Here is a 17,027-nt window from a genome sequence, read left to right as displayed (position 1 = left end):
TAAAGTTTTTATAAAGCACTGTATCTATGCTTAATTAAACTATGTAATTATAATAATAAAAAGTTAACACAAAAATTGAAAACTAACAACCTCAGCACACTCTTCAACTGGTGGGATAAATACACAATCTTACTAGTTCAGCTTGCCATGTTATCAAGCCAGTTTTTCTTTACAAAGGGAATGAAGAGCATCAATTAATCTAATAAGATTGTTCAAGAGAAGACTGAGGAAGAAAGCTTCTACTGCATTATTCTTATGTTATGGAATAGTTTAAAGAACATTACAATCATTGGTTTCTAAAAGATGTGTAATAATTTGTCAAAGAAAATATTTGGGCTGGTTTTTGTTTAGTTTTGGAGATAGGGTCTCACTCTGTCACCCAGGCTGGAACACAGTGGTGCCATGAGCTCAATGCAGTCTTGACATTCTGGGCTCAAGCAATCCTTTCACCTCAGCTTCCTGAGTAGCATGGACCAGACTCATGCTCCCATGACTAGATGATTTGTTGTTTTTGTTTGTTTTAATTTGTAGAGACAGGGTCTCACTTCTGCTCAGGTTGGTCTCAAACTCCTGGGCTCAACTGATCTTCCCTCGGCCTCTCGAAATGCTGGGATTACAGGCATGAGCCACCGCACTCAGTCATTTAGTTTCTTTATACTCTCTTTTCATATGAAGTTAAACTAGTGGATTAATTTGTATTGCATACGTGTGTGAATAAACCCAAGACCAGATCACAGATTTCTTCACAATTTCTACATTTTACTTATTATAAGTCACTTTTATTCCTTGGATTTATTTTGCTGCTTTTGTCTAGTTTGTAGAATGCTTAACTCATTTCCTTTCCTTTTCTTATTAAGGTTGTGATTTTCTCCTAAGTACAGGGTTCGTCTATGGATTTTTATACTTATCACTCTTTTTAAACCTAGACGTTCTAAAACAAGCTTGTCCAACATGCAGCCCAGGGTGGCTTTGAATGCAGCCCAACACAAATTCACACTTTCTTAAAATATTATGAGTTGTTTTTTTTTTTTAAGCCCATCAGCTATCATTAGTGTTATTGTATTTTATGTGTGGCCCAAGACAAACTATTCGTCTTCCTATATGGTCCAGGGAACCCAAAAGATTGAACATCTTTGTCTTTCAAAGTTTGATTTCTCTTTAATTCAAGATTTTTTAGCATATGTAAATTTTTTAGATAGCTGAGTGACTGTGTTGTTTCCATTTTTATATTAGTTTCTAGTTTTATTCTATTTTAGAGAACCTAGCCTATATTATTTCAATGTTTTGGAGTTTCTTTTTCTAATAATTATATAACTAACTTTTATAAATGCCCAATTAGCACTGAAAGGCATATTTCTTTTTTCCAAGAGTATTAGTTCTTCCTAACCCTTTTTACTTGTCTGTCACACAGTTAAAAAGGTAAGACACATTTTGGGAGGCTGAGACAAGATGATCGCTTGAGCCCAAGAGTTGGAGACTAGCCTAGGCAACACAGGGAGATCTCATCTCTACAAAAAAAAAGAACAAAAGTCGCCCGGCGTGGTGGTACATGTCTGTGGCCCCATGTACTTGGAAGGCTGAGGCAGGAGGATCGTTTAGCTCCAGGAGGTCGAGGCTGCAGTGAGCCATGACTACTGCCCCACTGCATTCCAGCCTGGGCAAGAAAGTGAGATCCTGTCTCGGGGCGGGGAGGCGGGAAGGAAAAAAAACTAAAAACAAAGGTACAATAAAAGTTTTCTATGTTTCAGGTGAACTCCCTCCCTCCCCTTATCCTTTCTGTAATTTTATTAAAAGTTCTGTTATTGGATATCCTCAGTGAAGTCTGGACATAATTAGTTCTATGCTTCCATTTTAAGATGAGGCAACAAGCTGCTTTGGAGTAGAAGCAGTGCTAATTTCTGGCTTGGGTACTTCTGATTATAGACAAGTTATCCCCAGAGAAGAAGTAGGCTCTAACTGGAGCACTCATCGTTCTCTGCTGTACCCTGTAGTAAAAACCTTGCCTAACCACCAAAAAGGGCAATAGGAAGATTTTTAGTTTGATTAAATTTGTCTGTTTATGAGATGATGTTGAGGTCCTTCTCTGGTTACTATTTCTTGCTTTATGTTCATTTTGTTCAAGTGGGAAAGTAAAATTCTGTAAATCTGTGCCTCCTACCAACATCTTTCCTGAAAAACTTCATCTATATTTTGATACTTTCATGGAAATTTTATGTTGCACACTGACATTATTACATATGAAACTGAAGCCCATTTTTAAAATTAAAATTATTTTAATATAAGATGGGTTGGGTGTGGTGGCTAACACCTGTAATCCCAGCACTTTGGGAGGACGAGGTGGGCAGATTACCTGAGGTCAGAAGTTTGAGACCAGCCTGGTCAACATGGTAAAAACCCCTCTCTACTAGAAATACAAAAATTAGCTGGGCATGGTGGTGGGTGCCTGTAATCCCAGCTACTGGTGAGGCTGAGGCAAGAGAATTGCTTGAACCTGGGAAGCAGAGGTTGCAGTGAGTGAAGATCATGACACTGCACTCCAGCCTGGGCGACAGAGTGAGACTCTGTCTCAAAAAAATAAAATATAAAGAGAAAAGTGACTAAAACATATGAATAATTGCTTATGAATTAGGTCCTATGATAGGCTCCAAATAATGAAGACATATGCTAGGGGATATATGCATGTATTTTAGTGTATATACACACATATATAGACACATAAATACACATAAGAATATAAGTGTGTTAACAGTATTTTTTAAACAATGCCCTAAAACATTAATTTTTCCTTCTGTCATAGTTAATATCATTCATTCTCTCCTACCTTATATTTACTCTACCTTGCCAGTCTTATCTTTTGGGCTTCAAGTCCTTTTATTTAAAAAAACGCATATATGCACGCATGCACGTACACATATACACACACACACACACACACGCACACACACACACACACCCAGGGGCTTTAAGATCCTTAATTTCACTGGAACAAGTATCAAAGTGCCTAGATTTTCAGTTTGTCCTCCATTTAGCAATCATTAGCCCTCCAGAGAACCATGTTATTCTCTTCCTGAAAAGACAAGCTTGAGAGAGTTTAAGTTTCCTATGGATTATGACACTCTCCCAACTCCCACCAATATTATAATCAGCAGCTTACCTTATTAATTCTAGTTGTGCAAGTTCCTGATTTGCTTGAAATATAGGTTTTTTAGTGAAGAGTTCACCAAGGATACAGCTAATGAAAAAAATATCCATCATTACCAAATGATCTATTTTAATTCACTACCAAAAGTTTCAAGTAAAATAAACCAGTCAATAAGGCTATCTTACCCACAGCTCCATACATCAATAGCTGGTGTGTATCGTTCTTCTCCCAGTAGCAGTTCAGGTGGTCGGTACCATAAAGTAATTACCTTGTTAGTATATGGCCGACTAAAAAACACAGAAAGCAGTCTTTAGAGTTAGTATTTGTTGGAATAAGAGATTCTCTTAGGAAATATTATTTTGTTTATTAAAGTTATCCTTATAATTGTAACTAAAAACACTTTCATCTGCCTACTAAAAAATACAGACATCTAAAGGCATCTATTATATGATCATAAAATGTGTGTGAAGGCAACCTGTTTAACTGAATAATTCCCTTAATATATGAAGATAAAAATAAAAAGTAGTTGGCTGGTATTAACCGTAATTTGGTCAAAGCAAAGCTTTAGTATCAACTCAACTGTTGAATACTGTTTTCCTTTCCATAAAAACCTTTAATGGGATTAACTGATTTAAAGAGAGTTGACTGGATCTGACCAAATCTTGTAAATTACTAACAGATGACAAGATACCATTCAAATGGGGACCACCTAACAAAAGTTTTCAATTGATCATATTTTTGGCCATTTTTTACTGAGTCACATATCTATTGTGGTATGTGAATAGAAAAAAGCATAGAAATGCAGACTGTATAGTACTTGAGGTCTACTCTGCAAAGTATGATACTTGATCAGATAATCCCTTTATCATATTCTGAAAAGAGGACATATACATACTGCTACCTCTTTATTTGCCACAGAAGAGATTATTTATTTAGTCATTAGGGTCAGGTTTGACTATCACAGCACAAATTCTCTGGCAAAGTGTTCAGCCTCAGAGAATGGTCACGTTCTATCTGATTGACATGCATGAAGAGAATCCGAAATAGTCAGAGGAGGTTCTTTGGCTGCTCTGTAGTTACTTACTTCAGGGAGACCACACATGTATTCAGATCAACCGTAAACATCTCTTTATATCCAGATGTTTTCCAAATCACAAGGACTTAAAAGCCATAGCAAATTTCCCAGAAAGGCTGTATTCCTAGCCCATTTTCCTAAGTTTGGCTTGGTCCTGAACCAGTCTTGTTAAGGAAAAGGAGCATACAATTTAGAAAGCAATTCCCTCTTGCCACCTATAGATCTGCAGTTCCAGGCAGCATAAGATCTGGCCTTCTCTAGTCCCATCCAGCCAAATTTCTCCTAATAATTTAAGCACTAGTATTACAAAACTATCAATCCAGACATTATAGCATTACCACAGACAGGACTGTAGTTAAGAGTATACCACAGCTAGAAAAAATGTTTTACTTTGGTAAAAATTGCAACAAGAAGATAGTCTAAGAGAAATATTTTTCATCATAAATTAAGATTAGGTTTTTCTAACACTGTTAATGTACTTTTTTCTCGGTGATTTTTGTTTGTTTATTGGAATCACTTATCTTCACATAATGAGCAAATCTTTTAAATTTTAGCTACTCTAGCTAAACTGAAGTATTCTAAAAACCATGCTCACCTCTTTACGCTTTACCTCCTTTTTTCCCCCCCTTTTTGAGACAGAGTCTCACTCGAGTCACCCAAGCTGGAGTGCAGTGTTATGATCTCGGCTCACTGCAACCTCTGCCTCCTGGGTTTTCAAGTGATTCTCCTGCCTCAGCCTCTTGAGAAGCTGGGATTACAGGCACACGCCACCATGCCCAGCTAATTTTAGTAATTTTAGTAGAGACGGGGTCTCGCCATGTTGACCAGACTGGTCTCAAACTCCTGACCTTGTGATCTGCCCACCTCGGCCTCCTAAAGTGCTGGGATTACAGGCATGAACCACCGCATCTGGCTCCTTTACCTCCTTTTAATGAAATGCTTTCCCTGTTTTTCACATTCAGGTGCTATACTTCCTTTACAACATAGTGAAAAATGCATATTCATAAAGTCTAATCTCGATTAATAATGTATTTATCTTCACATTCTTCATTTACATTGTATTTATCACTGTCTTGAACTCCCTATTTTGTATTTTCCCAGAAAGTAAAAGGACCTTATGACATTTTTTATTATGAAGCCCACAAACAAAGCCCAGAACAATGGTGGGTATAGGTCAGGCACCTTAATGTATATGGCCTCCAACTTTAGATGGCACATGATTTAACTAAGTGGGAGAATGCAATCTGTAAAAATTATAACTGGTTTCTCAAACACATCAAGGGTCTATGAGCACAACTGGATAACTAGGTTCAAGGAAATGTTTAAATTTATATAAATCTATCTGCAAATAGTTAATTTTTATTTTATTTAAAAATATTTTTAGTGTCTTGTAATTTTTTTAAAAATATATATTATTTTATTGCACTTTAGGTACTGGGGTACATGTGCAGATCATGCAGGATTGTTGCATAGGTACATACATGGCAATGTGGTTTGCTGCCTCCATCCCCCTGTCACCTATATCTGGCATTTCTCCCCATGTTATCCCTCCCCATGTCTTGTAATTTTTAAAACATCTTAAAAATTAAAAGTATGTTGAATTGAAGAGAAACTACACAAATTCAGGTGACTAAAAAGGAGTATCTAAATAAAAGATAATTTTACCTAATGTATATCAAATTCTAGGCAATATTTAACAGTCATTTTAGGAGTTAAAACTATAATATATAGTAAACAGACAATTTAAAGCTCCAAAAAAAAAAAAAAAGAAAGAAAATCTTAAAAAAAAAATACTATCATTTTTATTAACTGCTAGAATTTTTAATTAATGTAGAAGTGAAAATAGTAAATTTTCAAAAATGATTAAACACAACCACATGAAAGATATTTCTAACTGTACAGAAAAATATTTAATGTATACTAATTAATGGCCTTTCCAAATGCTTAGTTTCTGTTTTAGACAAGAAATAAGAACTAGGCAAAGACTGAAAGAAAACATTCAACTGTAAAACTTAACCCAGGAAGTTGGATTTTAAAACACTAATGTAATTTCAAAATTATGGAAATTCTTTCACTTATGAAGTGAACAAATATTCAAACTGATGCATACTTTTAGTACCACACTCTAAAATTTATTTTTCATTCAAGGAAGTATCAACAGAGTAGAGATCAAAGAGTATCTGTTCACTGATAGATTCTAATACTTTGCCTCTAAACAATCCCAGGAAGGCCAGTGTGGTGGCTCATGCCTGTAATCCCAGCACTTTGGGAGGCCCAAGTAGGTGGATCACAAGGTCAGGAGTTCAAGACCAGCCCGGCCAAGACAGTGAAACCCCACCTCTACTAAAAATACAAAAATTAGCCCAGCGTGGTGACAGGCACCTATAATCCCAGCTAATCAGGAGGCTGAGGCAGAGAACTGCTTAAACCCTGGAGGCAGATGTTACAGTGAGCCCAGACTGTCTCTCAAAACAAACAAACAAAAAACAATCCCAGGAATTCCAGAGATGGAGGGCAGGGAATATGAGACATGGTTATGGCCTTCCCTACCTTAAGGCCTAATAAGCTGCAATCTATCCATAACAAACCAAGCACTGCGATAAGGAGTATGCAACTTTTCTGGCACATGTGTCAACCTCCTATTGATCTAGATATGTAAGAAAAAGAGAACAAAATCCTAGATCCCTGAAGTATTTCGGGGATCTGGATAATCCCAGTTAAAATATATAAAGCAGAGTTGGTGCCTTTGTTAAAGACCATTCTAAGTGGGAAAAAAAAAATCATATAAAATGAAATATCTAAACTTGCTCTAAAATGCTCCATTTTTCCAACATCATATGATAAAGTCTGTACTACTTCTTGCTTGAAGGCAAGCCTCCCATGCACTTCTTTTATACTATAATTTATAGTGTTTTAAGACAAAGAGAGCCTTCAGTTAACTAAATTCATCATATACGCAAAATGCCATGTCATCTCTATGACAGTCACAATCCAGTGCAGAAAAATCTACCAAACCTACAAGAAATGTGGGATCTATTTTTTAATACCTACCCAGCTTTTGATGTCAAAAATCCAGGTGTCATTCTTGATTCATCATTCCCTCAAATTTCCAAACAACTTCTGTCAATTCCACATCCAAAATAGATCCCCAATACAAATACCTAATCCAAGTCATTATTCTGTTCACTGGTATGACCACAACAATATCTTAACTGGTTTCCCTGCCTCCATCTCTAATCCACCCTACCTTTTTTTTCTTTGAGGTAGAGTCTTGTTCTGTCACCCCGAATGGAATGCAGTGGTATGATCTTGGCTCACTGCAACCTCTGCCTCCTGGATTCAAGCGATTCTCCTGCCTCAGCCTCCCGAGTAGCTTGGATTACATGCACGTGCCACCATGCCTGGCTACCCTTAACTTCTTTTCAGTTTTTTTATTAAGCAAAAAGTAGGTATCACCTACTTGCTTAAAACTGCCCAGTGATTTCCCAATATAATCAAATAAAATTTAGATTTTACTTCAGTTGATAGGCTGTTATGTATACTGAGGATCTTACCTCAGTGTAATAACACTGGGCAGCTTTTTAACCTTAAACCTCCCAAGTCTGTTTCCAGGCTGTACTGAGTTACTTCTCCTTTGTACTTGGAATGTTCTTGGCCCAGGTCTTCATGAAGTTCTCCCTTTTTCATCACTCAGGTCTTAGCTCCAATTTACTTCCTAAAAGATGTCTATCCTAACTACTCCAGTGAAATTACCCAATTGGCCACTACCACCACTACTTTGGCACTACAGTCTTTATCTGCTTTGTAAGCACTCATTTTAAATTCCTTACCCTACATGTGCACTGTCTAACTTATTAATACTTTCATATACCATAACTACATAACAATAAACACAATCTTTTCTCTCATGCTCTTTCCCCTGCCTTTCTATTTGAACTGTTTTCCTCCTTTAGGTATCTTCCAAGAAAAATAATTTTAAAATTCCTCTATCATCACAGTGCTATAGAGAAACAAATCCAATTTTTTTCCCAACTGATGCTGTCATCTTACAAAGATCAACTGTCTTACTTGCCCATACTTATTACACAAGCAAATTTAGAAGTCCCATAAGTACCTACATTATTACCTTTTGCTACAAACTGCATCTCTGTTCTTCTTTACTGTCTCAGCAAACAGCCTCACTATTTGTGGCAGAGATTCACAGCTGTCCTCTAAAAATCTGTTCTTCCTCCCTTCTATGGCAGCTGTCCAGCTCCTCTACATTTCCCATCCTCATTGCAGTTAGGTGTGGTCACATGACCAAGTGCTCTCCAATGTAACATGAGCACGTGTGATAAGTGCCATTTCTAGGCCTGGCTCATCACACTCCTCCCTCCTCTTTTCTCAACTCTGGCATCAGCCTTAGAAGGTATGTATAGAAGCTGGCAGATCTTCCAATTTGCTTCTCTGAATAACTGTATGAAGCAGTCACCATCTGACCTGGTGATATGGTTAAATATTCTTAATTGTGCACTGAGGTAAGCAGCAACCACTCAGAATTTTTTATTTATTTATTTTTGAGACAGAGCTTTGCTCTTGTCATCTAGGCTGGAATGCACTGGTGCAATCTCAGCTCACTGCAATCTGTAGCTCCTGGGTTCAAGCAATTCTCCTGCCTCAGCCTCCCAAGTAGCTGGGATCACAGGTGCATGCCACCACACCCAGCTAATTTTTGTATTTTTAGTAAAGATGAGGTTTCACCATGTTGGCCAGGCTGGTCTTGAACTTCTGACCTCAGGTGACCTGTCCCCGCCTTGGCCTCCCAAAGTGCTGGGATTACAGGTGTGAGCCACCATGCCCAGCCACCAGTCAAGATTATTAAGTGAGAAATACAGATAGAAACTTCTCATTCTTTAAGCCATTAAGTTTTGTGGTTCTGTTACAAAAGTTTAGACTATCCTAACCAACAAATCACTCATCCAGCTGCTTAAGCAGAAAGCCTACAGTAGTGGGTATAGGCAGGGATGTATCTCACAACACATTCAACCATCAAGTTCTTACAATTCTACATCCTTATGATATAATTAATCTGTCTTTCCAATACCTGTGCCTGTTCCTTGGTTCTAGCTATAATCATCCTATTTGGATTTACTGTAACAGCTTTCTTAAGTGATTGCCCTTGCTTTCAGACTTACAAGGCCAAGCCACTTTCCAAAACGCAGTCAAAGTGATAGTATGAAATACAACATGAATATGTTATGCCTGTAGTACACACTGCTTCCATCTACAGAATATCTACACAAGGCTTATAAAACCCAGTATCATTTGGTTTTTGTTCCAACCACACTCAACCTTCAGTTTCCTAAGGGAGGAGAGCAAGTGTTCATTTTCCAGAGAAAGGGGATAAACCCAGGGAGAGAATAGAGCTGGCAAGAAAACAGTGAAGAAATTAGTGGTGCTTTAATTGTATTTTAAACATTTTTAATAAAGCATTTTTTAGAGCTCTTAAAAGGTAACACTGACAAAAGAAAATGAAAATGACCATTACTAAGGACAAGAAAAAATGTATAATGATTTACTCTCATTCAATTCAATAATATAGGATACCATCAAAAAAATCCGTGTTATGATTAGGATGCTAATATTAAATCTCATTAACCATTTACAAATGTAAAGACAAAAGTAACAAAGACTGAAACTATGTTTTGGCTCCAGGAAATTTAAATCCTAGGAAAATTAAAGCACGTTGTAATATGAAAATACATTATCTAAAGATAGACAAATAAAAGAAAATCCAGCCAGGTGTGGTGGCTCATGCCTGTAATGCCAGGACTTTGGGAGGCTAAGGCGGGTGGATCACCTGGCTAACATGGTGAAACTCTGAGATCGAGTTGGAAGTGCAGTTTTTTTCCATAAAGCTCAATTCCAGAGATCGAGACCATTGTGGCTAACATGGTGAAACCCCATCTCTACTAAAAAGACAAAATTAGCCAGGCATGGTGGCATGCGCCTGTAATCCTAGCTATTTAGGAGACTGAGGCACAAGAATTGCTTGAACACAGGTGGCAGAAGTTGCAGGGAACCTAGATTGCGCCACTGCACTGCAGTCTGGGCAACAGAGCAAGACAGTCTCTCAAAAAAAAAAAAAAACACCAGAATCCTCAAAAATCAGTATTTCAAACTTGCTCTATAAGATTTGGTACCCATTGCCAACATGATAGAAATGATCTTGTTTAGGTCACACAAAGCAGCAGCAAACTGATGTGACACTACATACACGATGCTATTTCTTTTATGGATTAAAAAACAAATTACATTCTTGTGATGTGTCTATACCCATATTTGTACAAAAAGCAAATTAACTCTCACTGAAAAAGAAACAGGACTGAAAAACATATAGCCAAGTTCTTAGGTGTTATCAAATAAATGTATACACACAAAAAAGAAAAATCTAAAAATGAAACAATTTTTGAGACGTAGTTTCACTCTTGTTGTCCAGGCTGGAGTACCAGGGCACAATTTCACCTAACCGTCACCTCTGCCTCCCAGTTTCAAAAGATTCTCCTGCCTCAGCCTCCCAAGTAACTGGGATTACAGGCATGTGCCACCACACCCAGCCAATTTTATATTTTTAGTAGAGACAGGGTTTCTCTGTGTTGGTCAGGCTGGTTTCGAACTCCTGACCTCAGGTGATTTGCCCGCCTCTGACTCCCAAAGTGCAGTTTTATTTCCATAAAGACCAATTCCAAGCAATAAACTCAATAATCCAGGAAGACACACATACACAGTTCTTCTGCCATTAAATTAGAAAAACAAAATTATTAACTTCAATAAGCTGTCATTAGATGGCAAAAAACTAAACCAAAAATAATAGTCTCAACGTTAAATATTTTGCATTTAAATTTCTACTTAAAAAAAAAAAAAAAAAAAAAATAGTGGTCTCTGGTCTCACTATGCTGACCCAGGCTGGACTCGAACTCCTGGGCTCAAGGAATCCTCAAACCTTGGCATCCCAAAGTGCTAGGATAGGATTACAGGCATGAGCCACCAAGGCCAGGCCCTCTGCTAAATACTTTCATTTGTAAATCTCATTAATATTTTTGAAAAGAAGGCAGACACTATTTCTTTGTCTGCCAGGAAAGTAGTAACACCTTAGAAAACAAAATCAAACACTTTTTGTCCTTCCTTAAACCTTATATGACTAATAAAGTACTAAAATTTAAAGTCAGGCTGGGTGCAGTGGCTCACACCTATAATTCCAGCTCTTTGGGACACTGAGGTGGGCACATCACCTGAGGTCAGGAGTTTGAGACCAGCGTGACCAATATGGTGAAACCTCGTCTCTACTGAAAATACAAATATTAGCCGGGCATGGTGGTGGGTGCCTGTAGTCCCAGCTACTCAGAAAGCTGAGATAGGAGAATTGCTTGAACCTGGGAGGCAGAGGTTGCAGTGAGCTGAGATCATGCCACTGCACTCCAGCCTGGGCGACAAGCAAGACTGCATCTCACCACCACCCCCCCGCCCACCAAAAAAAAAAAAAAAAAAAAACTCTCATGTGAAAAATTACAGATAATTTGAAAATATTTGTTGCATCAATATATTTTTGTTTATAGATTTCTCATTAGATATTTCAAGAGCTTTCAAGCTGCTTAAAATTTAAAACCATTTCATACCTCATTTGTCAAAAATAAAATATTGTATTTGGAGGATGAAAAGGCAAAAAGCAAAATTCGACAGACCCTTGACTACAAAAAAAATCTAAAAATTGTCACCAGCCTAATGGCACCTCTAAATCAGACTTTAGAGGCCCCTAGAGTTATTCACTGGAAGATACTTCTAGGTAATCAAGGCTGCATTCAGAGTCTTACCAGAGAAGCACTCCCATATCATAAAAATAATCTTTCTGTCAAAAGATCCTGAGCTCCACTACTTACTGGTTGTGTGATCTTGCAAATGCACTTAAGTCTTCCAAACTTCTATTTCTTTATCTTGAAAATGTACATAAAAATAATGATACCGACATTATCCATTTCAAAAAGCTTTCTTTTAAAATAATTCTTATGAAAGGAAACTATGTATAATAAAGTGATGTATACAAACGTTAGTTAAATTTGTTCCCTCCTTTTCCTTTCTTTATAAACAACTATTTATTGAAACTCTGAGCTAGGCCCTGTGCTAACTAAGCACTACCAGATGGTTAAAGAAACAAAAATCCACACTTATAGTTGTTTAGAGCATTAAAGTATGCTGGTAGGCTGGGTGCAGTGGCTTACATCTGCAATCCCAGCACTCTGAGAGGCTGAGGTGGGTGGATCACTTGAGGTCAGGAGTTTGAGAGGAGCCCAGCCGACATGGTGAAACCCCATCTCTAATAAAAATACAAAGATTAGCCAGGCATGGTGGCACACACGTGTAGTCCTTTCAGGAGGCTCAGGTGAGAGGATTGCTTGACCTGGGAGGTGGAAGTTGCAGTGAGCCAAGATCTCACCACTGCACTCCAGCCTAGGTGACAGACAGAGCAAGACTCTGTCTTTAAAAAAAAAAAAAAAGGTGGTAATATAAATTATAATCATGTACTATAAATAGTATATAGAATGAATAATATACTCTGAACACATAAAAGAAGATGTGCCCAATGATGCCTGTGGGATTCAGGACAGATTTCAAAGGAGGTAAGGCCTGAATTGCACACTGAAAGAAAAAAAAAAAACAAATTTGTCAAACTCAGGTGGAAGGTATAATTACATACAAAAGGAACAGCTTGCTTAGATTCACAAAAGCATTCAAGAGCACAGCAAGTTTAAGGAACTACAAATAGTTCAACATTGCTTTTCTCTGGGGGGCTGCAATGGCAGGAGAGAGGAACATAAGTGAGAAAAAACAGAGGGCAGGAAAGCCTCAGGTGATTCGGTACCTTTAACTGAAACAGGAAATAAAGGAAAAGGAGTAGACATTTTTCTGGGGAATGTAACAGATAGGTGTTGTAACAAGGTTTAATTTGGTTTAATTTAGGGTACCCAAATCACCTGGTTAGAGATTTCCAATAAACAAAAAGGTTTAGAGATCAGAAGAAAGATCAAGGCTTGGAATTCAGATTTATAAGTATTCAGCAGTATGGTTTTGGGTGAGATTCCTCCAACAGGAGGAGGGGGAAATTCTTTCTACTTTATATGCTCAAAACTGCAGACTACTCCATGAAAGCTGAAGGGAGAACAATTTAATCTCGATCTTACAGTTAAAAGTCAGTGATCTAAATGAGCTTTCCTTTCCTAAAGCTTGTTTAATCGTATTATTTATTGTATTTCATCTGTTATTGGTATTTTTTTTAATTGCCATGGTTCCAATCTTGTCTAGTGATTCTCAGAAGATCCTCTTTATCACCTGGAATCCCCAAAGCTCCCTGCACTCATCTACATCAGGAGGATACTCCAGATAAGGACCACCTTCTACCAGATCAAAATCAACCATTTACCATTAATTCATTCAATGTTTTAGGGCACATAAAGCACAAAAGAATAAAATATGGTAATACTATCTTCCTCTCTTTAACTTTGGAAAAATTTTTGCTTTTTGCTTTCAATAGCAATATTCTGAAAAGCCAATAGATGGCGATACTGCCTTCAAAAAGGTATGTGTGTTTTGGGAGGGTGGTATTAGTGAGCTAACACTCTAAGACCCTTTACATTTTTCCCTTCTCTCTCCTTATTGGATCATCATATAGAAATATAGTAGGCATTCTGGTTATTGTTTTAAAAACTTTTATTTGGATCATAGTAATATTTAGAACCATTCAAGATACATTTTACAAGGCCGAGCACAGTGGCTCACACCTCTAATCCCAGCACTTTGGAAGGCAGAGGTGGGCAGATCATTTGAGGTCAGGAGTTTGCGACCAACCTGGCCAACAGGGTGAAACCCCATCTCTACTAAAAATACAAAAATTAGCTGGGGGAGGAGGCAGGTGCCTGTAATCCCAGCTATTCAGGAGGCTGAGGAAGGAGAATCGCTTAAACAGGGAGGCAGAGGTTGCAGTGAGCTGAGATCATGCCGTTGCACTGCAGCCTGAGTGACAGAGTGAAACTCCATCTCAAAAAAAAAATATATATATATATAAACGAGAAAGTGTTACATTATAGTTTCTTCTCTAGAAAATGAAGCTAATTTCAATTAATATGGAAAACATTTTTTCCCACAGGACAGTCACATAGAGAAAGATACTCCATTCTTTTGAAACCATTGGAACAAGGACTTGGTAAAATAAAAATGAAGGGAACATTGTAGCTGTAAGAAAAACTACACTTAAAATAGATACCAGGCCCAGCACAGTGGCTCATGCCTGTAATCTCAGCACTTTGAAAGGCTGAAGCAGGCGAATCACAAGGTCAGGAGTTCCAGACCAGCCTGGCCAATATGGTGAAACCACCATCTCTACTAAAAGTACAAGAAATAGCCAGGTGTGGTGTTGGGCACCTGTAGTAGCTACTCAGAAGGCTGAGGCAGGAAAATCACTTGAACCCGGGAGGCGGAGGCTGCAGTGAGCCAAGATGGCACAACTGCACTCCAGCCTGGGTGACAGAGCAAGACCCCACCTCAAAAAAAAAAAAAAAAAAACAACAAAAAGATACTGAAAGATGAACAGGTATTTTCAAGTTTTAAACTCCCCAATGCAGAACAGACAAAGTATAAATACCAATGTTCAAAATGAGAAAATGACACAAACCTAAATAAATAACTTTCCCCTCTAATTTTAATCCAGTGGTTCTCTTTCTTCAATAATAGGTACATGACAGACCAGATCTCCATACTGGTCACAGGCCCCCAAGTACTAGCTATAACTCCACCCAGCTTTCCTCAAATTCAGTAAGTGCATATCCAAAATCTAATGAGAGTTGTGGTTGATCCTATTACAGTGGTAGGATAAAATATACTCTATTAACAAACAAAAAACCTTACACGGAATTCTTGAACACTTCAGTTATTCGATCTATAGTAACTACTTAGAAAATAAAAATACTTCTAAGTGACTTTATATTTGCATGAGCATTATAATGAAGCCCTATCTGGCTTTTTGTTTATAACAATGTAGAAATATGAATAAAAAATCATTTGTTATATATTTATCTCAAAAAAAAATCTGGAAAATTTGAGACAATACAATAAATCCGCTAAAGGTAAATTTATTTTAAAATCAGTATGTTATTAAGGTTCACTAGAACAATATATGTATTTTAAAGGTATTCCATTATATTAACCCTACTTCTCCAGTAGATCCTAAAGAAATCAGAATTATTCTGATCTTAAAAAAAGAAAAGTTTTAAAGGAGTACATAAACTCCATAATGATAGTGAACACGGCATACCCCTAGCACTTCACTGGAACCCAAATTATATTTTAAAATAAAAATCAACGTGAAAATTGAGCCTGATATATAAAATCTGGCTTTATAATCAGCTTTTCTGGACCATATCTGTTCCAAATGTGCACAAATATCTGCATAACAAAAATCTATTAGATGAAATTATAATTAGCTGTTTTCCATTCCATGGAAAAGGATTTACATAATTAATGATAGACAAAAACTTCTATTAAGCAAAATCTAATTATAATGAAATCTCGATTAACCAGCTTAGTAGACAGAATTCTCAATTAACCAGAACTTGCCCAAAATAATAGCCACATTAATTTAGTCACATATGCTTCTCAGCTGGGCACACTGGCTCATGCCTGTAATCCCAGCACTTTGGGAGGCCAAGGCAGGCAGATCACTTGTGGTCATAAGTCCAGACCAGCCTGGCCAACACGGCGAAATCCTGTCTCTACTGAAAAAAAAAAATACAAAAATTAGCTGGGTTTGGTGGTGTATGCCTGTAGTCCCAGCTACTCAGAAGGCTGAAGCTGGAGAATCACTTGAACCCCAGAGGCAGAGGTTGAAGTAAGCTGAGATGGAGCCACTACACTCCAGCCTGGGCAACGGAGCAAGACTCTATCTCAAATAAAATAAAATAAAATATAAATGCTTCTTAAACTGCAGAAGGAAAAAAACGTATTTCAAGTGAAGTTTTGGATTAAGTACACAATCAGATCAATTTTTCCTTTCAATTTCTACCAAGAGGCACTATTATATATGATGGAAAGAATAAAGAATTAGGAATTGAAAACTATATACCCTTGGCTCTGCCAACATTTTCTGATCTTTAAAGTCACTCAACTCTTCACAATAGCCAAGATAGGGAATCAACATTATGTGTCCACTAAGACATGAATGAATAAAGAAAATGTGGCCTATAATCCCAGTTATCGGGAGGCTTAGGCAAGACAATCACTTGAAGCTGGGAGGTGGAGGTTGCAGTGAGCTGAAATTGTACCACTGCACTCCAGCCTGGGCAACAGAGTGAGACTCTGTTTCGGAAAAAAAAAAAAAAAAAAAAAAACAAGAAAAGAAAATGTGGTATATATGCAAAATGAAATATTATTCAAGTCTTAAAAAAAAAAATAAGAAAATCCTGTCATTTATGTCAACCTGGATGAAAGTGAAGTGCACTGTGTTAAGTGGAATAAGGTAGGCACATAAAGACAAAACAACTCATTATTTCACTTGTATGTGAAACCTAAAAAACCTGAACACAGAGAAGTAGAGAGTAGAGCTGGTGGTTACCAGAAACTGGGTGTAGGGAGTATGGGGAGATGTTGGCCTAAGGATATATAAATTCAGTTAGACAAAAGTAAATTCAAGAGATTTATTGTATAACTTGGTAACTACAGTTAGTAACAATGTATTCTTGAAAATTGTTAAGAGTAGATTTTTAAGTGTTAGCACACACACACAAA

At 37.3% G+C, this 17,027-nt stretch overlaps 1 protein-coding gene across 4 annotated transcripts in view; it reads right to left on the bottom strand.

The window, feature by feature from the left end:
- Positions 1–17,027, bottom strand: part of CDK13 (cyclin dependent kinase 13) — a 124,483-nt gene that overhangs the window by 26,912 nt on the left and 80,544 nt on the right. For all 4 annotated transcript variants that reach the window (XM_035253218.3, XM_035253220.3, XM_035253219.3 and 1 more), the window contains exons 8-9: positions 3,328–3,429; positions 3,155–3,232 (exon numbers count right to left, since the gene is read on the bottom strand). In XM_035253218.3, coding sequence (XP_035109109.3) covers positions 3,155–3,232; positions 3,328–3,429 — 180 coding nt within the window. The remainder of the gene's footprint in view (positions 1–3,154; positions 3,233–3,327; positions 3,430–17,027) is intronic.

This window comes from Callithrix jacchus, chromosome 11, assembly GCF_049354715.1.
Source record: "Callithrix jacchus isolate 240 chromosome 11, calJac240_pri, whole genome shotgun sequence".
Taxonomy (NCBI): Eukaryota; Metazoa; Chordata; class Mammalia; order Primates; family Cebidae; genus Callithrix; species Callithrix jacchus.
Note: the sequence above shows the minus strand (reverse complement) of the source record. Positions and strands in the feature narration are given on the sequence as shown.